Source organism: Falco cherrug, chromosome 4 (genome assembly GCF_023634085.1).
Source record: "Falco cherrug isolate bFalChe1 chromosome 4, bFalChe1.pri, whole genome shotgun sequence".
Classification (NCBI taxonomy): Eukaryota; Metazoa; Chordata; class Aves; order Falconiformes; family Falconidae; genus Falco; species Falco cherrug.
Window position 1 is genome coordinate 37,283,473 of NC_073700.1, and position 26,218 is coordinate 37,309,690.

Sequence of the window (26,218 nt, forward strand, 5' to 3'; positions counted from 1 at the left end):
AGCAGAGGACAGTCAGCATCACGCAGAGCTGGCACTCCCAGGATAGGACCAACCACATTTCATTGCAACAAAAGAAAAAATATAACAAAACACAACAGGAAATGTCTCCATAATATCACTGCTCTGCTCTTTTCTGAGCAGCTTGGATGCCGCATGCTTTTTGCTGCCAACCTCATCTTTACATCTGGAGTTTGCCCTGCTTCCCACCCCCCAGCCAAAATCACTTCTCAATAGCCATAGCAAACAATAAAACCCTCTTGCTCAATTCTTGTAAAAATAATCAATTATTAGCTATTGCAGCCCAAAGGGCATCTCACATGATTGTCCAGAAACTCCCCGCCTCCTGCAGCCTCTGCCCAAAGTAAGATCATTTGTCTCTGGTTTCTGAAAAACCTGCCATCTTCGAGCGCAAATGACTGTGTCCCTGCTACACTAAGGCAGAGGAGCAAAACACTTCGAGAGTTCAAAGCAGATAAAGGCGCAAAGGTAAAAACCAGCCACAACTCAGAGAGTGAAGTCCAGTTTACCCAGCAAGGCTGAGGGCTTCACATTGAATATGATGAGACACGGGCTGGACTACCTGTGACCAGCTGCTCCATCTTCTGTGGCTCAACACACACATCCCTCCCTGAGACTCCCCGAGCTTCTTAGGGTATTAAGACAGCTCACTGCACGCAAAGTCCTGCCAGTGGATCTGAAGGCACCAAATCAAAACCAGCAGAACCGAAAGGACAAGAGGGAAAAGGCAGACAGCTTAAAAACGCGAACAAAGAGGCAACCTGGAGCACAGTACTACCTAGCATCACATGTGGGGTTTTTTTTTCCCTCCCCTACTTTCAATTTAATAAGCTGCTGCTGCTGCTTCTCTCCAAATGTCAACTCATACAACACAGGAACTGCTGTTTGAAAGCTGTGATTATTCAACGCACAAACACGTCAATCGAAGCCCAGATCCAGACTGCCACTGCAAGATAGCATCACTCCGGGGACACAGCAGGAAACGCCATGACACCGGCGCCGAGCCCGGGACAGACCCACCCCACAGGCAGGAAAGCCACACATGGAAGGAGAAACCAGCCTCACTACGCCACGTCCATCTACGATGGCTCAGCCACCACCTGCGCCACCCTCTGTCCCCTAGAGCATCCTCTCCCAGCCCCACGGCGTGCCCAGACACAGCCCCCATTGCTCTGCCACCCTAGGCAAGGGAGGGCCAGGGATGCATGCTGGATGCAGCCCACCTGCCAGGGTACCAGGTAAGGGACAGCCACCCGCAGTACCCACTGCTCTGTGTGGGACACCTCTCCCAAGGACAAGGAGTTGGGTTTCAAGCCCCACAGACCAACCGGGTCACATCTGATCTCACTGACACAATTTCCCAAGGATTTCATTACTCTTGGTCTCTCCCCCGTCTCTCCAAGGGGATACAGGCAGCTGCATCCTCCAGCTGGACCAGAGGGCTGAAAGGAAAACCACGGGTCCCGCATGCAGCAGAGCACGGCCACATGGGTCCTGCACACACCCAGGAGCACCGCTGCGATGAGTGTGGCAGGACAGGCTCAGCGATGTGCCAAGATGCTCTCTGTGCATGCCTTTTAGGAGAATGAGTAGCACCAGGGAATGAAACACAGCCTGCAAAGCATTAGGATTATTTGTTCAAGGGTTTGGACAGCTGCTCTACTGGGTAGCTCACAGTGATCTGTGAGCAGGTTAGATTTAAAAGAAAATTTAAAAAAAACCAAAGGTGCCATTTGAAGGGAGTTGTTTTATAAGGATTTTATTTAGCACCAGATTGTCAGCCCTGGCTTGCAGGCCTTATCTTTGTTTCAGTGCTAATAATCCCTTTCCCCATCATTCTTATGGCCCCAGTGCAATCCTGCTGGCACCAAAAGCACTGAAACGCTTTAGCCATCAGCAGTTCTGCCAATAAACTTGTTCAGAGCAGCTGGCCCAGCCAGATTAGTATTTCATCAGGATCAGCATAAGAGTAGAAGAACATGATAAAAACCCTCAGCTGACCTGAAGGTCAACACACACCACCAGGCTGGGGAGCGTTTGCTACAGCAAACCCCCATCCCAGGCCAGGATGACGGAAAGGGCACAGTAGTGTCATTCCATGCCACTGCTCCCGATGGGCACCAGCAACAAGTGCCCTGAAGCCACTTCACACTATAGAAAAGCACTTTGGCTTGTCGCAAAAGCCGGAGAGCCACTAAGGCAGCAGCTCACCCTGGCATGCATAGCCAGGAGATGCAGCTTACCCAGAGGCAGAAGGCTCCAAGCATCACCTCCCCACACTGGATGGTTTCCACGAGCCAACTCTGCTTTTTCACAAGCGTAATATGAAAGACAGAGAACTTTAAGTAACAGGCTCAAAGAAAGGCTCAGAGAGGGGCAAAACACCCCAAACCTCATCAAGAAAGGCTGGTTTTGGAGCAGGATAAACCCCACACAGACTGCAGCTGGATTTATTTTGTTATTTGTGCCCCTGGTGAAGCAGGAAATATTTGCTAGGATTTTGCAGGCGCCTGGCAGAAAGGGGTGGAAGCTCACCACAGCACGGCAACACTCACCAGTGGAAGGGACCGTGCAGCCTTTCTGGTGGTCAGAGGCTGAGTGCTTCTTGTAGGGCTTCTGCTCCGGCATCTCCTCCCTGTACGCCGTGGAGTCGAGGAGGGGAAGCCTGCTCAGGACTGGGGACTGCGGGATGCTGGGCAGCGTTCGGGACTTCCCCAGGAGCGGTCGCTGCAGCTTTCTGTCCAGAGACCTTGGGGGGACAAAACACAGGGCATACCCCTTTCAGTAGCTCCTTCAAGCCAGAACCCTTCTGTAACACACGTTACATGCTGCCACCAGCCTGAGAGCACACGGTCCTTCCCAACGCCACACTGCACCCTTCATTTGCAAAGCTGCTGCTATTTCAGTAGAGCCTTCTCCCATCTTGAGCTGCAAGCCATAACCAGCAAAAAAAGCACACTAAGCATTCTAGGACCCACCCCACCTCAAAACTCAGACAAACAGAATTAAGCAAATAAACAAACCAGTGGGTTCAAGACTGAAGCGATACAAATTGCCCTACTTAGCACTGTCCGAGACACCAGAATGCTCTTGGTGGCGGAAATCAGGTTACTCAGAGGTCCAGGGACATGTGCTATAGGGAAGGTCCAGACTACAGCAAGACAGACTCACACAGCAGGCACTGTAGCAGTCACAAAGGTGTCGTGAAACATATAGAAACACAAGGTCAAGATCTCCACGAGGTCAAAGCTCAACTGAGTTTGATGATGAGGCTCAAAAGTTGCAGGGGGAACCAAGACACATGTCAATGTGTTCACAGCATGACCACAAGCTGCTGCCTCCTCCAAAACCCCAGAGCATGCAGAGCCTCACAGTGGGACATGGGAGCAGGTCCCCTTTCTCCTGTTTCACCCCACCACCTCCCTTAAGGGATGCTCCTCAGATGCCATCCTCAGGGATGACACTAGCCTAGATCATGCTGCAAAAATCCCAGAAATGGGATAAAAAAGAAAGGATGCCTAGCAGCACTGTGGTGTGAAGGATGCAGGGGGATCACCCTGTGCCAAGGACTACAGACTGGGACCACCTCAAGGCTGTTCCCCTGGCCCCGCTGTTCCAGAGCCCACACCTGAGCCTGACCGAGGTCACCAGCACACCCCCAAGGGGCTTGACCAAGAGTCCATCCTCACACAAGGCTGTTGCTAAACCTCACGCTGCATTGTATGAAGCCTTCAGATTTCCATCCAAAATGTAATTCTTAGCTGGTTTATGCTCATTTGTTCTTGTGCCAATATTAACCTTTAGATTAAATTATTATTCCCCCTCTCTGGTGTTTGCTCCCAAGATTAATTTCCATCATACCGCACTCACAGCCCCTTTTGGCCCATGTTTTCCTAGGCTGATTAAAGCAAGTTCTTTCTGTCTCCTCTCACAAAATGAGCTTCCGTTCTCCATGGTTGTTTCCACACCCTTTGCTTTCTCCCCCTCCAGCTCAGACCTGGCACCTTCCACCCTCTCCAGAGCGCCACGCAGAGCTGAGCTCCCAGTGCAGGCAGCAGGGCAAGTGCTCTGCCTCCCTCTCTATCACAGCACTAAATTGTATCTTCTTTCCACTAAGCCGGTCCTCAGGGTCATGCAGGGAAAGCCTATCATTGAAAAGCTCCTGACCCTTGGCAGCTGCCTGTCACTGCTACGTTTATTATGAGCACTTTTCTCTCCCTTTACAGATGTGACAGCAGCTCCCAACTGGTGTCGACGTTCAATGTAGTCCACGGGCGAGCAGCAACATGGGGACCGTGGCAGAGCTGCGGTGCCACAAAGCCATCTCCTGTGGGATGGCAATGCCTGTGCATCAGGCATGGAGCGATGGGCAGGCAGCGCTCAGGCAGAGGACAGGAGCCACAGGTGCCGGGAGGCGGGTGGCCACCACACTCACTGCTGGGGCCTCCTACCCAGATGATGACAGATGTGTCTGTAGGAGCAAGGTCAGGGAGTGCATTTTGATGTTACGGTTCAGAAATGTATTACTTCCTGTGGTAATCACATTTGCTTTTTATTCCCAGGTGATGCTGCTCTGCTCCACAGAGCTGCTCCTGAGCACTCAAGAGGGACAGCAGTGCCCCAGCCCTGCAGAGGCACTGCCATAGCAGCACCAGGCGCATGGCCCCACGCTTCACTTGCGTCGACATGAAAACAAGATACACCAGGATATACAAAGCCAGAATTAGCACCCGGAGTTGTTTCTATTTCAGTAAAACGTATGTACCTCTCATTGTAACACATCTCACTGGCACAAGACAACAAGGATGTAACTTAACACATCACTGTGCTGCATAATTGAGTCCTGGTCTCTGCTGGAGTTCAAAACGTTCTTTTTTTTTCTTGCATGTAATATTCAGTTCTTTTAAATGCACCTGTGTATAGCTCCATCACCTGCAGAATGGCATTAGCATTTTAAGCATCAACATCCCTTTGTGCCTACAGTGCCACTCACACAAATCACACGGGGGTAAAAAGAGAAGAATTCACACCCTTAGAGGAGCAATTTTTAAGTTGCATAGCTGCAGACAATGATTTATATCAGAAAGAGCAAAGCAGTCAGAAACCTGTTTAGATCTGAAATCTGAACTCAAATTGCCAGGCACACTCTGGCTCTGCAGATCCACCATCCCATGAGCAACTCCAGAGGCCTCAGCTGCAACTGGCAGCTGGGACCTAGTACCACTGGGAAGTCTACATATGCTTCCCAGGCAGGCTCCGCAGCTAGGTGTTATCAAGGATACCACATCCCATTAGTAAAGATCCCTGATGGAGTGTAAAGCTCAATTAGAAAAGCCACAATCGATGCTGTTACAGCCTGTATTTAGCTGCTGTTCAGCGTTTTGGTAGAAAGGAGAGCACATAATGAAGTCTTGACAAGGGTGGAAAAATCCTTCTGGCTGCATGTGAGTGCTTAGGCAGGAGCCCAGTGACAGCTCCATCACTCCCAGTCCACGGCCAGATGGAAAAAACATGAGAACAGTCACCAGGGCCAGGTCCCCTGCCACCAGCCCTGGGGACAGCCACAGGCCACAAGCTGGTTGTGCCAGGCAGGGTGCAAGCCCACAAGCCCAGATGACTGCTCTAGCATCCCACCCCCCAAGCCACAGGCCATGACACACGGAGGACATGGATGCTTCTTCTCCAGGCTTTTATTGAAATCAAACAGGCTAACAAAAAAGCCACTGTGACAGACAAAAAAAAAAAAAGGGGGGGCCCAAAGAAACAGAGGTGGAACACATCTCAAAAGATGTGCCATGTCCAGCACCTTCCCCATGGTGATGTCTTTACCAGATGGCCTCTTCATCACCCCAGGGAAAGAGAGGGGAAGGGCTGAGCAGAGATAAAGGGAGGAATAAAGAAAAGGTTAATGCAAGTTAAACCAGGGAAAGCCAGATCCTGCATCCCTCCTGTACACACACACCCAGCCTGCCCTCCATGCTTATTTCAATGCGGGAGAAGCTGCTCTCCAGAGGCCACTTCCCAGCCCAACCTAGACAGGACAGAGTCCCCAGCTTACCCAGGGGAAGGATGGAGGAGTCACCATGCCAGCCATAGCACAAAAATCCAGCAACGCAACAGAGATAGCAAGCAGGAGGGAAAAAATAACCCTAAACCCTCTACTGACACAACCCAAAAAGAAGCCCAGTAAACCTCACCCATTTACACCTCCAGCACATCTCCTGGAAATGCCTGAGGACAGTGACCCTCCCAAGACATTCCAGTCCTGGGAAGAGGGAAGCCCTCACCCTGCCACAGTGCTCAGTCCCAGCAGCTCTCAGACAAACCCAAGCACACACTGTGCTAATCCAGCTCCCCTGAGTCTTCCCAGAGCCAGGCTGCTTGCAGAAAATGGGAAGGAGAGAAGGAGGTTCAGCCGGGAGCAAGGTTAAACAGCAAGAGGGGCAGAGGAGCAGGACACCAGCGGCGCCAGACCTCGCTTGCCTGCTCCAGAGCTGTGACCTGGTGACAGCCATGTGTTCTGACATGCAAGGCCATTTCCAAGCTCCAAGGGGTACAGTGCATGCCCCAAAGAGCTCACAGCCCCAAAAGGCAAATAAGGATTCAAAAACACAAGATGGAGGAGCCAAATGTTGCTCTTCCTCCTGCAGGTTCCCACAGCACTTCACCAGTAATTGTGGGTAGCTCCTCTACACCCTCAGTCAATTAGTTTGCTAGATCTGCTGACCAAAAGAAGTTTATAAAGCTAAAAGTTTGGGAAAGAACAGCTACATGAGGTACTGAGATTCACCCAGGACTGACAGAGCATGGCAGGGACAAGGGCCAGGAGAGCCCAGTAATTGCAAAGGGACACTGCTCCCAGATCTTCCCTGTTGGTGGCTGCTCCTGCCTGTAACACTCTACTCAGCCTGCTCCTCCAAGGAGGTGTAACTTAGCAACCTGACCTTAAAAACTCAGCAAAGCTTTCAGCTGGATTCAGGAAAACAAGAGATGCTAGGAGCCAGGAGAAGAATTTGCCCACCACAGCCCTCTCTTGGACTGGGGCAAGGGCAGATGTGCCTCTGCTTGGGGAGGAGGGCAAAGGCGGTGTTGCACCTCCACCACACCATGGTTGGGTTGGGAAGGGCCCTCTGCAGGTCATCTAGTCCAACCCCCTGCTAAAGCAGGGTCTCCTCCTAGAGCAGGTTGCACAGTCACACCCAGGTGGGTTTTGCTCATCTCCAGAGAAAGAGACCCCACAGCCTCTCTGGGCAGCCTCTTCCAGGCTCTGCCACCCTCACAGTAAAGATGTTTTTCTTCATACTCAGATGGAACTTCTTGTGCTGCAGTTGTGCCCATTGCCCCTTGCCCTGTCACTGGGCACCACTGAAAAGAGCCTGGCCCCATCCTCCTGACACTCGTCCTTAAGGTATTTGTACATATTTATAAGATTCCTTCTCAGTCTTTTCTTCTTCCAGGTTAAACATGCCCAGCTCTCCCAGCCTTCCCTCATAAGGGAACGCTCCGGTCCCTGCATCATCCTCACCTCCTCCACAGCCTGAACCACACAGCCTCTTACCACAGGCAGTGGCTGCAAGATGGAAAAAAATACAACACCTGCATCCATTCCCTGAAACAGCTTGCAGAGACCCAGCTGGGTGTAAGGTGACCAGCACAGGGGGGTGGGGACCCCATGGTGCCTCACCCCACTTTCTGTCCATGCAGAGGGGAGAAGCAGAGTCTGCTCCTGCAGGGAGCAACCAGGAGTAGAACTGGATTGTGGATGCCCCACCAGCCCAGGATGCAGGCCATGGCTAGCCCAGCTCCCAGAGCAAGGCACGGCTGTGCCTCCAGCACCCCAGGAGTGCACGTCATTCACTGGGTGCAAGCTCTGCTACAGGGAGGCTGCGTGCCACGGGGAGGAGATGAGCAGTGATTTGTGCGATGCTCTCCATCCCCACCCAGACCGCAGCAGGAGACAAGACAACACCTATCTGCAGCTGGTTTCTGCAGAGGGGCTTCGCAGCAAAAGGAAGCAGCAGGAGAGGTGAAGCAGTAGTGCCTTAGAAGTAATTTCTGGACAGAAGCACAAGGCAACAGTGGCAGCACCCTCTGGGATGCAAGTCACTGTGGTCCAAAGCAGCAGCAGAGCCCCGTGGAGAGCAGGGAGTGAAGTGTAAGGGGATCACAAAGCATTAGGAAAGCCTAGAGAAGAAGTCTGAGAGCAAGTGATACAACTGGATAAAATACAAGGGTGGCCTTGATAACCAGACCCCAAGGATTTAGAAAGAGCGTAGCCTTCACAGGGCACCTGCACATGTTCAAAACCACCACAGCTTGCTCTGGAAACCTTATCAACTGTGAGCAAACCCGTGAGTCACTGGTACTTATCCAGTGACCCTGTGAATTGTAAAGCCAGAGAAAATCACTGAGATCTTCCCTTTGCACTCAAAAAACACCCCAACAGAAATTCTTTTCTCACTGCCCAGTATACACACCTGAGTTAACTACCAGCAGCCAACCGAGAAGCCACAGTCCCACACCAGTTCTCATCTCACGGGCAGTGAGCAGTGACAATCTGCCACTTCCTTGCAGCAGGACCCCTGTCGCACAGAACCGCATTTTCAGCAGGAGAGGAGCAGTCAACATCATCAACAGAGGCAACCATTTTAAGAGAAGCCTGAGCATCGCTGCACAGGACAGCCAAGCCCTGTGTGCAGCCCCCTCCTCACCCTGCACACCTGCCGGGCAGTTCCTCTCCATCACCTGTAAGGTGCTTCTGCCATGTCCTCCCCTGGTCCCAAGAATGCCCCTGGGGCACGAGAAGTTCTGACAGTCCTAGTCCTGCACTGGGGACCACACAACCTCTCTTGCTTTTTGGGAGCGCAGGGGAGGCAGCAGCACCCCTTCTGCTGTAAGCACAGCTGGTGTCCCCCATGCAGGGGGAGTTCAGCCATGCGACATCTCTCTTCTCAATTCAAGCCAAGCCTCCACAAAACTGTCTTCATACTGTTAGAAAGGTAACAGGGGCTGAACAGCAGAGGATGATAGCTGAAAACAGAGCATCTTTTATCTGGCTGTGAAACAGTTTCAAAGCAAAACAAAAACCAAAACAGCATTCAGCTTGCAAGGAAAAAAAAATTGTGAAGCTACAAAAATACCTTCCCAAGCTCAGCTGTGAGCTGGTAAATACCATGATTTCCACCAGCTGGTTTGCAAAAGTGTCCTCTCCTGCCACCTCTCAGGCTTGAAGTGCATCTCTCCAGCAGGGGCCATTGCCCAAGCACTGAACAAACCATCGCCCAGCATCAGGGGAAAAATTGCTTCTGCTCCTGCAAAACTGTGTTTCAATTAGGATGGGTAAGACAGGCTTCAGGGGCTGTCAGGAGGTGCAGGAGAGAAGGGTGCATACCCCACGTGCCAGGAAACACAGGGAGGATCTCAGCAAAACATTTCAGAGCTGCCTGGAGAAGCATCCAGCACCCATTGCCCGCTAGGAGTCCAGCCATGGCCCCAAGACCCTGCTCCCAGCACCCACCCTGCTGAGCTAGGGACCAGTCACCAAATATCCCAGAAAAAGACCAAAAGTCCTTTTGGTGGCAGCAGTTGCCCACTGAGCCCTGCATGCTCCCTGGCGTCACAACACCAGGCAGTCACTCCATGCTAAACACCTCCTGCCTCTCACCCCGCCACACCCTGACACCATCCCATCAGTCCAAGCTGGGCAACAGGCAAAGCCACCCCCGGCCACCCCGCCTCACACGCTGCTTCAGGGAAACAAGGTAAAAAACCACATTTCACACCAGCACTTCTGAACCCAAGCATCGTGGCTGTGTTTTATGGCAACGCTTCCACTTCAACGTTTACTTAAATGTAATTGTTAAAAAGGGAAAAGGAAATACTTTGGGGCCAGACACTACTATTCATTTATTCAAAGTATGTTGGTTTCTTTGTTAAAAGAACTTTTTTTTCTGGCTCTATTGCAGGCAGCAAATCAAATCCCCAGCCAGTGGTGAACTGTCCCCAGGCCCCCGCAGGGCTCTCCCCAGCTCAGGCTCACCCCGCGCCTTGCCGGCTGCCACGCGGCCCTGACCAGATGCCAATGCACAGACATGCTCTGTCCCTATGATGCCACAAGATCACCCCCTCCACATCCCACAGGGGAGAAGACGCCCCACGCACTCTCCTGCCCACCTGCTAAGCTGACCCACACACCAGCCTTTTGGGAGGGCTCTGTGCCTAGACCTGCTGGAGTTGCACCTCCTTGACAAAAACAAAATCCAAAGACAGAAATTCCCCAGGGCCAGGGAAAGAAGCAGAAGCACTTATGGAGTGTGAACATTTATCCTGCTCACGGAGTTCTCTCTGATAAATGGGGGAAAAGGGCAGATGAAGGTGAACACATGAATCCCCGCACGCCGGCACAGCTGACGAGCATCCTTCCTCCCAGCAGCTCTAGAGCGTGACCTGCATCCTCAGGAACCCAGTGCTGCAAACGCCCCAGGGTCCCCATGCTCATAGCCAGGCTTTGCCACCCAGGCACTCCCGAAGTGGAGAGGATGGCTGAAGGCACCTGGGATGCTCCGCAGCCAACGCAAAAGGCTCATGGACCACTCTGCAGAGGAGAGCGCTAAGGCTGCCTCCCCACCTTATTAAGCAGGGTATTTTAGATTAATTAGGAAGCTCACCTAAAGAATTTGCACACTGGAATTGTGTCCCCAGGGACACTCCAATGACTCAGAAACAGGGGCAGCGCCAAGGCAGGTGAGGGACAGGGAAGCATGTTTGGGATGCAGCTGCTGCACAACAGGCATTAAGTCAGGGGAGAGAAGCTGGCTCAGAGAAGAGCAATGCCCACACTAATGCAGTTCCTTGCTTTGGATGACAAAGCTTGCAATGCCACGCCATTATTAACTGTATACTGATGTTTAAAGGTGGGGGAAGCTCTGATGGAAAGGCAGTAGGCAACCTGCCAAAGGCTGGGGCAGAGCAAAAACCTCCCCCTTTCCAGGTTCACAAGACACTGAACCATAGAGGTTGTGCCCTGGCTCCTGGCTTTTCTTTTGCAGTGATTACACATCTCCTGTTTGCCCTCAAAAAATTTCAGAGACAAAAGCTAATGAAGCACAAGTAACATGGACAACAATGGCTCAAATTTTAAAAGATTGGTTAACTTGCAAGATAAATACATAATTGTATGCTTTATATTTGCAAACACCTTTCAGGGAGGGTGCAAAGGGGGGTCCAGTGTGGCACCCAGTACCGCAGCCAACTCCAGCACACACACCCTTCTCTCACCAGCCCTGCACCAGCACAAAATCACCCAGGCAGGACTGGAGCCACAGTGCACATTCACTGCAGCCCCCCCAACCCATCACAGCCCCCCCAAGCATGCCCACTGGCTGCATTGTCAAACTCCTGATCTTGTTCCCAGTCTCATGACACAGGGCTGGTCTCCCCTGTTGCTTCAAAATCCGAGTCACACGACGGAGGAGACAAAAAGACGCTGAGATCATCTTGGAAAGGACACTGCTGCTCCTGACAAACATGGGGGAGACTCTCCAGGCACGAACTCTGCATGCTCATCACCTAAAGCATACAGGCATTGAGACATCAGTCAGAGCTGCTTGGTTTGTTTTAAATCCTATCATTTCTGCAGCATGACCAAGTTTTCCAGCACCTCAGGCTGACAACTGCAAAGCCGGACTGTCAGACTACTAACACCTGGAAAAAATAATTATTTAATTTGGTCGAAAAACTTACTTTTATTATAAGCTTGGACAGCTCCACCACTACCTGTACCGCATCAAACAGCACTACAAGGGGTTAATAGCACCGTTAGTGTGAATTGCTTTTACGCTATGTATTTTCTCCATATGTTTCCCGACAATATTCTCCTACTGGCTGCTGGGTGGGTGGCGCAGGAGCAGGCTGCAGCCACCTGCACTGGACACCATAGGAGGATGAAATCCCAAGCAGTCCAGCCCAGGCAACGATGGATGTGGAACTTTCTCAGCAGCAAACCTTCCCCAGACAAAAATGGCCTCTGTACCTCCCGATTATAAACGTGATGCTCATTCTTATGCCTTCAGCAAGTCATCAAGGTGGTAGGAATAAATAACCTCTGAGTTTCTGCTGCAAGTGATAGCCCTTTGCAACCCTGGGGATGCCTGCTGTGGGTGCACACCTGGAGACTTCTGTAACATGCACCAGAACAGAGTCGTCCCATAATCTACCTTTTAGCTATTTATTCTTTAAAGCAACAGGAAAATGTACTGAAGCTTTCCAGTTTTTCCATAAACATGGATGTACATCCAAGAAAAGAAGAAAAAAAATTTAAAAAACCAAAAGAGGTAACAAAAGCAGTCACCTGAATCCTGTGCACAGGGCTGGCACCAACGGGCCTGAAGCAGCCAGCGGGCACAAACACCAGCCCTAGTGGCTTCAAGTACCAAATGTCCATGGAAGCAGATGGGTGCTCCAGGCAGCAGTGCCCGCACCCAGCGGCTGCCTCAGTGTGGGGTGAGGGTCAGGGCTCTGCTCTGCTCCCCCCACGCTACAGCAGCTGCCATAGCCAGCTAACCAGAAGGAGCTGCTTATTCCTGCACATATTCTTTCCCATCAAAAAATGCAAACTAAAAATATTTTGCATAAATCTGTATAATTGCCAACTATTCCTACAGGAGAAAACACAGAATTTTGAAAGGGAAAAAGCAGTAACTTTTTAATTATTAAAGAAAGTATTCTGGTCTTCCCATCTGAAATATTCTAAACAAAAGTTTGTTTTTTTCTTTTCTGTTTGAAATGTTTCTTCCTGGGTCCGGAAAAAGCACCCTTTGTCCAGCCATCACCGCTCCCCTTCCTCTCCAACTCTTCAGGAGCGCCATGTCAGCCCACCTCCTGCAGGAAAGCATCGGTTGGATGCTCTCTCAAGAACAGCCCTCTCCACTGGGATGGCTGTTCCCCCAGCAAGGGACTTGAAGGAGATAACCCACTCAAATTTCCCCACAGAAGGGTGCCAAGCTGGGCACACTGCTGCTCTGCCTCCTATTTCCCACTCTCGCATAGGGGACAGTTCAGGGCTGGTCCCTTTTAGGAGGTATTTCAGCATCCAGGGATGCCGAGTGTGGTCCTCCATCCCCTGCTCAGCCTCCTGCACCAGGGAGTTGAGTGTGGCAGTGGGGCAATGGATAGATAACAGTCTGTGCTGAGACCTCTCCAAATCACAATGGCATCTCCTTTCTTCCCCCCAGAGCTCTGCCCACGTCCCCCACGGGCTCCACCACACTCCTCCAAGGCTCCCTGTGTACCACTCAGCTCAGCATCTCCTTGAGGCATGCAAGGGCACAAAGCCCCTTCCCTTCACCTCCAAAGGCAAGGATGCCGATGCAGCTAGGTATCTTGATAGCAGGGCAGCCAACATCCCATAGCTCCCCTGTGCCTGGCAGGGCCCCCCTCTAAACCCACTCCCAGCCAGAGAGCAGCAGTAACTCCAGGGGCAGAGTAAGACAAGCCCCCCATGCCACACAAGCCCGGAGCTGGGCTGCTTGGCATCCTCACGCACCCCAAAGGCTGCCCTGTGCCGGCAGGAGCAGAGAGAGAAGGGCAAACAGGGACAACCTCCATTCAGAAATTTTTCCCGTGCCAGCCACCACTTTTATTAGAAGCTGTTAAAATACACATCCTCTGTCTGAAATCACTTCCTTCTTCTCCATGCACAAGTCCCAGTGTGTACTGCTGGTGCTTCTGTTTCCTACCTGCGCACCCACCCAGCTGTGACTCAGTGCCAAAACAGTGGGTGAATTAGGAATTAAACAGTCTTTCTAGCAACTGTGACTCACAGGCCAAGGCTTTCTGCTGAAGAAGTTTTCTGCAGTCATGCTACATATGTAATTCCCCTTAATACCAGTATAACTTCCCCTTCCTCCTGCTACCCCACATCCAACAACCATTCCAAAAGGAAAGGATGACGACCCATTTTTTTTCTGTCTAATCCAGGCAAAGATTAGCTTCAGCTTGTGCAAAAAATAGTCAACTCCCAACCTCGCCTCCAGTCCCAAAGATCAGCTTTTAAAGGAGGCCAGCAACTAGGCATAAAGGAAGAACACCGGGTGTAAACCACATCACTTGTCTTTAGGTAACACATGGCCCCAAAACCCAAAGAGATAAGACAGAGCTCAGACGTGCTTTTCCAGCCTGTCAAATCCAGAACGTTTGATTTTCCCAGCCAGCTCCCAGGCCCACACATGCATGCTCTTACACAGGAGAGATATTAAACACATCTCTGCCTACAGCCACGAGAGCAGATTTTTGAGGAGCATCAAGAGGCAGGGAGGACCAGAGTAGCAAGGCATGCCTGGCTCCATCCACATCCCTTCCCCCTGCAGACGTGCTGGTGGCCAGTACCACGACAGTGTGGGAGAGGATGGAGCTAGCAGCCCGCTTTGAAACCAGCAGCGGTGGCCAAACTACTGGGTACTGGAACTGGAAATGCACCCTGGTGTTCCCCAGGGCACAGAAACCTCCATGGAGAACGAGGATGTGTCACGTTCTAGTGGAGAGGCCCCTTGCAAGGACAGGCTTGATGGGGGGAGAGATTTCTTCACAGTGCTGCTTCCCAAGCCCCTTCCTGATAGATAACAGCCACAGTGATGCAAACAACCAGAGAGAGCAAAGCTAAAAAGCCTCTTTAGGTTTAATATGCAAAGCCCAGGCAGCTCAATCAAGCAACAAAAGCTAAATGTCATTTCCTCCCGTGGCACTGCCACTCTGCTCACAAAACAGAACCGTTTATGTCTGACAGCTTGTCATCTTTGTGAGACACTGGGGATGCAGCGCTCACACAGCCTGGGGAAAAGCTGACGCAGAGGAGAGGGGAGGCAGACTCAGTCCTTCACCTCACCACGAACCACCAGCGCAGAGGGCAAAGGAGGCAGCTGTGAAATGCAAGAGCTGAGAGGCACCGGTGACCCCAGGAGCCACAACCACACAGCGCCACGCTGTCAAACCAGGTGGGAGAGCACAGCAGCAGCACTCACAATTTCAAACAAGCCTCACCTAAAAGCACACCAGCGGCACTTGGGGACAGCCATCCACCCAGCTGTGCCATCCGAGAGCAACCCGAGACCCACCACTGAGCTCCTCGACCCAGCATCTCTCCATATCCGAAAAAGGCTGAAGTCTTGAGCTCCACCTCGCAAAGCTCTTTCTCACATTCTTGCACGGCCACACAAACAATACTGGTCGAGTTGTTAAGATGCTGAGTGTTGCTGCCTGCTACACTTCACAGGTTTAACAGGTGCTCAGCACCTCTGCAAAGCAAGTCATGGTCTGAGTCACTAACACTGGATTTAGGGCTATTTCCAGCTCAGCCTGGTTAGGCATCAGCACAGAGCACTTCCACGCAGCAGCGATGGACATCAAATTTTAAATGTGTTTTGTTTTCAATAGGTTACAGTGATCTGATGCAGCAAAAATGCAAATCCGTGCACCCGCACACATTTTTCTGCCGGCCTCTCAGCAGGCAAGGAAGGTGTCAGTGCTGGTAAGTTTGAAATACAAGAGCCACAATTGCCTTACTGACTAATTGCAGGTGGAAATGTCTCAACCCAAAACACTTCCAAGTTCCTTGGTTTTTAAAATGCAGATATTTTTCCATATTGATGCATCCATTTGGAAACAGAATGGTTTTGTTCAAAACATGTCAAAAACAAAGTGGGAAGAGCCACTTTAACTACCAGCCAAGGTAGAGAGATCCTCGGTGCCCCTCTGGGGACAAGTTTTACCACACATTAAAAGCTTCTCACCCAGCTCAAGCTGCAGGACACAGTAGTTAGGAAAAATGGTCCATGCACATTCAAAAGACTAAATGCTGCAGGTGGGTACCCCAGACACCCCCAAGCACGCAGTGAGGCTGGCAGATGGACAGAGGCTCCCTGGAGCTCTGGGCACTGCCCCACCACTCTGCACACCCTGACTGGCTCCATCCTACTGGCTCTCAACTCCTACAGGTGCTTAAAACAGCCAGCAACAACTACAAACCCCCGGACTCGGACTTGGAATGAGGGGGCTGAGTCTCCAGCACCGCATCTGATGCGATATCAGGCAACTCTGTGCCACTGCCAACAGTACCAGGACAACGCACAGGGCAGTCCCACTCCAGCGACGGGGACTTTTGCAAGGCTGAGCTGTATCACAGAGGTGAAAGACCTGCTACCATTTTTAGATGTCTCACGCTGTGTGTAGCTTAACACAGGATTTGCTCCTTCAGTGCAGTTTTCTAGCCCCCAAATTTGCCAGTTCCTCCTCTTCCCCATCATGACCAGCATGCCTAAACACAGACGTGCTGCTAGAGCTGAAGAGATATTTTTAAACACCCTAAAACAACTAAGCACAATCCTGCCAGGAAAACATCGCCCACTACCCCTCCCCACTCACCCATCTCAAAGCCCATCAAGCTACACAGCAAGGAACACGGATCAGGGTATCAGCGTGGAAAATACCCACAAAGGAGGGGAGGTAACAGCTCCCTGTTGCAAAGAGCAGGTCCTTGGTCCAGCTTCTCCCAAGGCTCAGGGTAGGCTCCGATTGACAGCAGCAGGGACACCCAGACCCACCTCTGCTCTCCCTGCAAGTGCAAAGGTGGAGCAACTCCTGGAACATCATTCCCTCAGCTGGAGATTATCTAATGACATGGGTGAAACACACCAGGCAACTTGAATTTTTTATGTAATGTAATTCTTATATAATTTAATTCATTGTCAATTAACACCAGCTTCCAACACCAATTTGGGTATTGAGAAAAAAGGCACTGAACCTCTAAAGCTAACACCCTGCCTGCCTGCTCCCTGGTGCAAACACCAGCCACCTCTCTCCCCGTTTCCCAAGCTTAACTTCCTTGGGCTTCACCACAGGTGAGCCACTGCCTCCCTCAAAGCCAGGGAAAAACTCCGCTCCTGCAGCCCACTGAAGATGTAGGCTCTCCACCCTCCAAATTTTTAGGGGTCTTCAGTTCTGCTGCCTCTAGGGCCAAAGGGCTCCCCCAGCAGGATGCAAGATCCAAAACCAAGCACAAATCCCTCCTTCCTCTTCCCCCATCCTGACAACGGAGGGAAGATCTCCTTTTCCATAACTAGGCAGAGACCTCCAGATATGCACATCAAAACCCCTCTGCGAGGACTGTATGGGGGTCCGGGGACCATGGAGGAGCAGAGAGGTGGCAGCTATCAAAGAGGGAATGTGCATCAGCCTCCTGAAGCCAGGTGAGCAGATCTCACAAAACAGTACTGGGACAAGAGAGAAAGCCACTAAATCAATCAGCCTCCAAGTTCCTGCCTAGAGGACAAAACGCCTCCCCAAAAGCCACCCCAAAAGTCAGTATCTGGGATTTTTAATGATGCATCATTTGTTACTGCTGCAGGTCAGCTAATGCTGCCAGCATTGCATTCAGGCAGAGACCACCACCAAGCCTCCTTGAGAATTTCTCCAAAACCCATTAACTCTGTCAGATGACGGCAAATCCCCACTCTCCCAGAACCACTGGGCTGCCGGGCCAACTGCTGCTGAGCCCAGGAAGGTGCCAGCCTGCTCCCCAGAGCTCCAGCTCACCCTGCAGCCTCCCCTGGCACACTCACAGCTGAGCAAGACCAGTTTCTCAGCCCAGTTACAAGACAATAGCCTTCCTCAATTTTCTGATCCGCTTTGAAAAGCTGCAGGAACCCAGAATTAGTTATCCAGACCTTTCAGTTTAAAAATAGCTCACGAAATAGATGAGCTATTTTGTATAACCTGCCTTTTCCTTTCATTACTCCACCGTGCCAGAAGCGGATCCTCTCTGCCCTGCCTACCAACATGCAGAGAGCTGGGCACAAGCACCTTGAGGCTGGCACCGCAAGATAATACAAAGAACTAACCCCACACACCCCAGCAAGCACCCCCAGCCCCTCCTGTCATCTTCCTACAGGCACCTGCACCCAGCACTGCAGCCTCTGAGCTGCAGAGAAATCAACCCCTGTGATGATCCAGGGTTTCATCCTGCACAAAGCGGTACAGCTCCAAAGCCAGTCAAGTTCAGCACTTGGTTCATCCATCAATGCTTCACCTAGATTGAAAAAAGTTACTGCAAATAAATCACTTACAGACTTTCCCAAGATCAGCTCTGGCTGGTATGTTTACATGAAATCACTACAGGAGTACAAGCTGCATGCTGGGGACACTGATCCCCAGCCTGTTACACCTGGAGCCTCTCAGCCCCTGGAGATCTGACTGTCCAATTGATTTAATAACGAGGCAACTACACCACAGCTCTGCAGAACATCCATCCTCCTGCTGAGCACAGCTGGCAAGTCCCAGGTTGAAGAAGCCTCCAGCTGACGTAACAGCGAAGGTGTAAATCACAACACAGCTCTGTGCCATAAGTCACAGCAGAGCAGGAGGGCACGGCGTGCGCCAGAGGCCCAAGAGCTCCTGTAAGCAGCACCTTTGCCCAGCAGCACTTGAACATGGGGAGAGACAATGCTATTGCCAAGAGACAATGCTTCTGCATAGAAGTTTGAGCCCACGAATTCTCAAATCCAGCAGGCTTACTCAACCCACCTCGTATGCATCGCTTTATCTGGAGGTGTAGCTTAAAAATGCAGGCATATTACTTAAGACCATAACTACACCCCTGCTAACCTGTTAGGTCCTATGAGAATGCGTGGGACTACTATATTTAGATATTAATAACTCCAGTTAGCGCATCCTCTTTACTGAGGACCTGCCTCCATTCATTTGCTGTCATCCCTGGGGGTTGCATGGCTTTGGCAAGAGCAGTGGGAGCCTGGCTGCCCTGAGCCATGAGAAGGTAGTGGGGTCTGTTAGACATCAAGCTGCTGAGCCTGGGATGCAGCACCTCCAGTACCTCTGTGCACATGGAAATGTGTGGTCTGAACATCATATTTCCTTGTTTAATTTGCCCACATTAGCATGAAGAAATGAAATAAAACCACAAAGTTGCTTAACAGAGCTAGAAAAAACACTCTCTAGAGTAAGGACAGGGTCAGACATGGCAACAGCTGCCTTCTGTTTGCTTTTGGATCCCAGCCGTGAAGCGTTCGGCTTTCAGGATGCCAGCAGCCAGCTCAGCTTGAGGCTAGGGGTGTCAGCTGGGGCTTCTCAATGTACAGGCATGGGGCGGAGGCGGGGGGGGGGCGGGGGGGAAAACAGGCAACATCTCAAGTAGCTTGGGTTAAAAGTGACACTGATTTCAAAAGCATCCCATACTTCAATCAACACTTATTTTTACTTCCATAATCAACTGCATGCAATCAAAGGAACAGGCTCAGTATCTGCAGGTGCACTCAAGCCCTGGCGCTGGGGGAGCTGGGGGCACCAGGCACCAGGAACACTCTCTACATGCTCAGAGCCAGTCCAGAGGAGCTGCCCTGGAGCACCTGCATGGCACGGGGGGCAAAATACGCTAAGGAGCAGGGAAAGCACAGCTCCCTGCATCTCGAGCTTGGCCACACTGGACCACCTGGGCACTTGGAGAAGCTTCTTCTTGGGGGAAGCACATCCACCAGCCCCACACAGAGCTGAGCTTTGACAGGCAGCAGCCACGACCAACGTACAGTGAGCCACTCTCTTGCACAAGGGAAGCACTCAAAATACATCCATACCCAGCATCCCCCCAGAAAATTTGGTACATGAGCTTTACACCAGCAACACCACTGTTGCGACTAATACCCCAGAGCTAGGAAGGCACCGTGACATCTCCCATTACATGGGAAACCCCCCGGCTCATCCCAAAACACAAGATCCAGGACTGTAGCACCCTGTGCGCAGGAGATCGATAGGGTGCGGAGCTCCAGGAGCATCTCCTAATCTCCCTCATGCCCGAGACGTGGCACACGCTCGCTCTCATGTGGCGCTCGGCTGCACACCAGCAAACCCCAGGGACATGTCACACTCCGCAGCACCTGAGGAATCGACCTTCCTCACACCCAGCTCTGCACCAGCACAGCAAAAACCTGAGGGCAGAAACCAGGGTTTCTCTCCACAGTGCCAAAAAAGAGCAGAACAAAGCTCCCAGCTCAGCCACGAATGTCTCTGCGTTTCCGGAGAAACCGCAGCGTGCTTTGAGTGAGCGGCAAAAGGGCGACCATCTCCTTTAGCCGCCGAGCGAAGAGGGGAGACAGCACCAGCACATCACGCCTTACCATCTCAGCAGCATCGCAGAGAGCAGCAGGAGGGGCCCAAGCAACAGACCTCCAACTTCTTTTTAATCTGCAGATGCTTTAATAACCCTTACAGAGTACAAGATGCTCAACAAGCAGAGAAGGTGGTGAGTGGGTATCTTGGTGCTATTTTTCCCCTCCTCCCACGTGTCCCCACATAGACCCACACTGCCCCTCAAGTGGAGAGGCACCATGTGCAGGTCAGCCAGAGAATCTGGGGACACATTGCTCAAGCTGGTAACCCTCTGCCCTACTGTGAGCCCACACAGAGGGGGAAAAAAAGCCCAGAGCATCATCAAGTACTAGCCATGTCCTACAAGCTGCTTGTAACATCCAAGGAGGGATAAGCCACCCAGGCACAAAGCAGTTTTCCTAATTGCAATAACTGTGTTTACATGCAAAACAAGGACATGCGCACCCTAAAGCTGGGGCTGGGCTTGCTGCCTCCCACCATGACCCTGAGCACAGCACCAGCGGCATGCTCCCAAGGGATTTCCAGCCAGCCCAATGCCACCCCTCCACAGCACGTTCCCCTTATCAATCCATACCCCAAACAAGCTGATAATGAACGACATGTCTGTCTGCCCAGAGGAGCCCCCTCACCACTGCACCTTGTCCCCGAGCACAACCAAGACACAACCCCCCTACAGCGGCTGCGTGCCAAGAGGCTCCATCAGCCCCGCAGACACACGCACGTTCAAGTCCACTTGCAAAGCCACTTCTTGCTGCCCGTGCAGTGGAGGACTTTGCATGCAGCAGCACAAGGAGCAGCAGGAGGGAAGGGCAATTGCGGCACAATAATCTCGTTCCTCTAACATGGAGACAGTGCAGCAGCACAACACAGAAAGCAAAAGACACAGACAAGCAGGTACACGTGCACGCAGTCACCCAACAGACATCCGAGATGTGACATCGACACCTGGGACATGCCCTGGGCAGAAAGGCAGATGCCAGGGCACAAAGCCTGCCAGAGGTGTCCTGTGGCAATAAGCTGCTCAGGAGCCCTAAACAGTATCAAGGTGACGCTTCCAGGGCTCTTGGCTTGCTCCCAGCCCACTCCCCAGCCTCAGGAGAGATAAAAGGAAAGCAAAGCAGCAAGGACTGCATCTCCCACCCCACAGCCCCCTGGGCACACACAGAGGCACCAGGACAGACGGGCCACTGCCACCCCATACCTGCACTCCATGACACTATAGCAACAGCTCCCGCTCCGCCGGCCACGCCGCCCAGAGCGCAGCTCCGTCCTTGACTTCCTCAGACTGAAGTACTCCGTCAGCTTCCCGAACGAAGCCATGGCCCCTGCGGCGTCCAAGTGCACGCACGCCTGTGTCCCTGGGTGCCAGTACCACCGCACGCTCATGCATGCTACACCCCAGCTGCACTCGCTACCCCGCGTGCTCCATCAGCCCACGGGACCGGGAAGGGAGCGCTGCGAGTCAGAGAGAGAGAGAGAGAGAGAGACAGGAGGAGTTTAGCCAGGAATTACTTGCTGGACAGTCCACAGCGCACTCCACAGCCGATCCCTCAGATTTTGATGGTATTAAGCCCTGCCTCCCGAAGCCAGCCGCAGGCATCAGGCTGCACGAGAGCGGCTGGCAGCTGCATGCCTGTTTAGTGTGATGCTGCAGAGCTGAATTAAGGAGGAAGGGGTGGAATAATGCTGCCCACTGGAAAGGATCCCTCAGTAGCAACGGCACAGGTCTGTGAGTCCCCACAGCAAGTGCCCACTTGGCAGGTGAGGGAGCTGGCCTCTGGGGACGTGGCCCAGGGTGACTGTAGTGGCCCTCGGCCAGGCAAGGGGATGCCGTCTGGATCAGAAGATGATAAATCCCAAGAAATCAGCCATTCAGATGGATTTCCAAAAGATCTGTTCTCACGGCACACAGACACCAGCACAGTAGGTGGAGAGGATCCCCGCTTGCTCTTCTTGTGGCTATTCAGAGTTCACCAGGTTTCCTCCCTCCCTGTTTTCTAAGGCAGAAGACACCCCTTAGCCTCCAGCAGCACCTACCTAATGATTTTCCAGCCTGTCACCAAACACCTGAGCAAAAGGAGGACAGACACTTAAAGCAAGCAAGTCTGATCAGTTAGAGGTCACCTGCGGGCTCTGCCCCCCAGGCTCCAGCACAAAGCCTTTCTACAGCAGGCAGCAGATAAAACACACGCTGAAAACCTGAAGGAAATCCTACTGCCAAACCTCTCCTAGTCAGGAGCACTTGTCTCTGCATCCTCAGTGCCTGACGCCAGCTGGGCGGAGGAAAAACAAGGGTTTCAGAAAAAAAAGAAAAAATAAAATCGCGCTACAGCCCCACAGAGCAAAGCCAGATTAAGTCAGTGAAGCGCATCCAGTGGAAGGTTTGTCTGACAGCGACTCACAGCCATGCCAAGAGACCCTCAAGGAAACAGCAAAGAAAACCGGCTTTAACTCAACTGGCAGACCAGCAAGCTACCTTTGCGTCCTCTTGATCCCTCCATTGTGGATGCTGTGTTAAAAAATAAACAAAATCCCATTCATCGCTACTTCCCTGCTTAGAGCCATCCGCTGCACGCAGCCTACGAAGGACGAGCATCCGCTGCCGAAAGCTGCCGCGCGCCTTGCCAAGCCTGCTTTTCCTCCGCCTTTATTTTCTTCCCTCTCCTCCAGGCTCTGGTTCGGCTTCCCGCTCCGAACAGAATGCCTGAAGCAGCAGGGTGCACCCCACAGAGCAGGAGTCCCACAGTCCCACGGCCCACTGGCCCCCAGGCAGCCGCCCACTGCTGGCGGGGACTCAGAGCCACCGCCACCACCCTTGCCTGCCATTTCTGGAGTGGGGGGGTTAATTTGTTTGAACCATCTCTGCTCCCTGCCTCCCCACTCCAGGCACTGACATTCATCCCAGCAACACAGCGAATCGGCACAAACCTGCACACAAAGTGGGGGGCTGGCAATGTGCAGGGGGGGGCCCCCGTGGCCATGGGGACCCTGCCAGCACCTCCACCAGGCAGGTACACGGTCCCCCCGCACCTTCTCCCTCCCGTTCGCACACCAGGAGGGGAGAGCTCCAGCTTGCTTCCCTCTCACAGCTGGGGAAAATAAAGCTGTACCACCCGCTGCTCTGCACAGCCGCCCCCCTTCGCCTCCCACCTTCTCCCTTATGGGCTCCACCGCGGCCGGGGGGGTCCCGGGCACTCCCTACCATCGATGCATCGGCAGAGAAAGGGCTGAGGCAGAGCCCCCGCCCGCTGCCGCTCAGGCACAGCATGAGCCAGTAACACTGTCACCCCTCTTATCTGCCATCGGCTCCCCGTTACCTGCCATGAAACGCAACACGTCAAAGGAGGTCAGGGGAGCCGGAGAATAGCGGAGGGGGCTGTCAGGGGGCAGCAGAAAAGCAGCCCAGGGGGGGACCAGACAAGGGGGAAACAGAAGGGTATAACTCCCATTTCCCTGCTCTGGAGGAAGAGAGTGATGCCGGCTTGTTGGGAGGCAGCTGGGTTAAGGCACACACGCACCTTCAGAGGAGGACGGCAGCAGTTACCTGGCAGAGATGATATCTGCTCCTGAGCTACGCCAAGGCAACAGGAGAGGGGCTGCACTGGGCAGCAGCAGCGAGGATGAGCAGGGTTAATTTGAATCCCTCGCTTCTCCTCCTCACCACCTGATGGGAGGGCAGAGGAGCAGCAATGCTGCCCCAGGGATCCTCTTTGGCATTTGCAAGGCAGAATTCTTCGGGGACAAAAGGGCAGTTTGGAATACTGTAGGAAAAGCAGCAGGGGGATCAGACAGACTGAGGGACACGCTCCGAGGAGCAAGCCAGTCTTCCCCAGGACTCCAGCTGTGTGGGGGACACCCCTGTGGCCAGGGACACCCCACAATTCTGCAGTCCCCTTCTGGGGAAGGAGGTAGGTAGGAGTCACAGCTCTTCACAGGAGAGTCAGACCTCCTGCGAGGCTCGAAGCTGACTTCATAAGCCCAACAGTGCTGGCACTTGCAAAACCGAAGTAAACCGCGCCTTCATGAAACCCCACGTCTGGATAGCTGGGAGTGGTGGGATTCAAGGCACCAGTGCCTGAAAGCTCAGAGAACACCTCTGCCTGTGATCAAAAAGTGATACTCCAGAGGGGACTGCTGCCCCACAGCCCCCACCAGTGCATCCCAGTCTCTTGGACCAGGCTCACGGGGGGAGCCATCAGGCTGGAAGCACAACCAGCCCAAGCTCCCACATCTCTCCTCTGCATTTTAGTCTCTGGTGACTTGGGGCAAGGGAAAGGCTGTCTCCTTTCCTCCAAGGCAAAGGAGCAAACCTCAGATCCTTCCTTGCTCAAGGAATGACATGGTCATCCCTTCAAGAGAGGGCTGTCACACAAACCTGCCTCCCAGAGAAGTTCCATGCCTTTTATTAAGCAGCAGAGGCAATCTGCTGAGATATTGCTGTTAATGTGAAATTGGAGATATTTCAATCTGCTGTGCTGGGGTTTGCAGCCATGTACGCAGTGATGTGAAAGTCAGATTCCCACTTTCACTTAATAGCAGAATGAAACACTTTATAAGTGAAACAGTAGTTTAATTTGGAGGAGACAAAGTGATTTTTAAGAGGAGCTGTGGAGGAGACTGTTAAATCAGAAATCAAAATCCGTACAGCGCTGGGACTTTCTGGGTTGAGGTAATGCAGAGCACTGCTACACGCATCGCCAGCCCTGCGCAACCATCACCAAGACATTTGTACAAGCATCTCACACCTTCGTCTGCAGACATTTTGGAAGAAAAAAAAAAAGTTATAAACACAACCATGTGGTTGTCTGGGTCCATCTCACACATTCCTGTACAAGTGCCTGTTCAGGCCATAGAGACCAGCACTTCCCATTTCAAAACTCCCCAAACACTGTGAAGCCATCGCAGACATGGGAACTGGCACCAAGCCGAGCTTGCAAACCACCTCCACACTTTTTCAGGCAAAAGTCATTAACAGCTCACTCACAACAACCTCCAGCACCACAAGTTCCAGGGCTGCCCGAGAACAAACAGGAAGACATCTCTGCCAGGTCCCCTCCCCAGCCAGCATGGTGAGACACACTGGATGGCACTGGAAAGTGGCCCTTGCATCATCCCCAGGAGTCTCCACACAGCGAGGTCACCATGCTCCTGAGCCCTGGGTGATCAAACCAGATATTGTTGCACCTTTGTGCCTTCCCCTGGCAGCTTTTATTCTGATTAAACTTCTCGGGTATGGCTGGGCAAAAGCAGGGAAGAAAGCAAAGGGAGTTCTTCAGAGCTGACAGCTTCTCAGTCTGCTCCTACGGTGCCGGAGGACTCCAGCCCAGTTTCTCCAGGGCTTCAGTTCCACTCCTCCATGCCAAGACCACCCAAGACAAGTTAAACATACCTGCTCCCCCAGCGCTGGCTCCTCTGGGAGCTGCTTCCCTAAAAACCAGTCAGCTGATGCACTGCCCATCCCTGCTTCTCCTCCAGCATTGCTTTTAGCAGCTTGTCCCTCCCCTCAGGACAGCACAGGTGATGCTCACAAGTACCAGCCCTCCCAGTGTCTAAGGGAAGTAGGTAAAACAGAGTTAAGCCATACTGGGAATAGCCACCCCATTTCTACAAGCAAAACCTTGGCTGTTCCACCTGGCCTTTCCCAGTCTGGCTGATAGTAGAGAGCAGTAACTGCTGCCTCTTTTGAGGTCCTCCAGCAATGCGGAGGGTGGAATCCAGCAGGATGCATAAGTGGAGTCCCAAACAACAGGTTGGAAATCAAAGCAGTGACAACAGAACAGTCTAGAAAAGCAGCGAGCCGAGCCAAAGCCCGAGCAGCTGATCAGTGATGGAGCCTGAAGCAGAAGGCACTTCTGCCTGCTCATCCTGAGACATCCCAGAGCCAAAGGGCAAGATTTCTCAGCACTATTTCACAGGGCAGGGAGGACTCTGTGGGTCCTGGTAACCCAGTTCCCATCCGCTGTGGTCAGAGTCCCTCTCAGCCAGAGGGAAAAAACATCTGCTGAGGTCCTAAAACTGAGGGGAAGCTTCC

At 52.4% G+C, this 26,218-nt stretch overlaps 1 protein-coding gene across 1 annotated transcript in view; it reads right to left on the minus strand.

Annotated features, from left to right (window-relative positions):
• The window catches only part of LOC102057076 (ankyrin repeat and fibronectin type-III domain-containing protein 1-like), a 209,029-nt gene that overhangs the window by 166,270 nt on the left and 16,541 nt on the right, over positions 1-26,218 (minus strand). Inside the window, exon 2 of the mRNA XM_027810164.2 lies at positions 2,574-2,767. Within this exon, the coding sequence (XP_027665965.2) occupies positions 2,574-2,767 (194 nt within the window). The remainder of the gene's footprint in view (positions 1-2,573; positions 2,768-26,218) is intronic.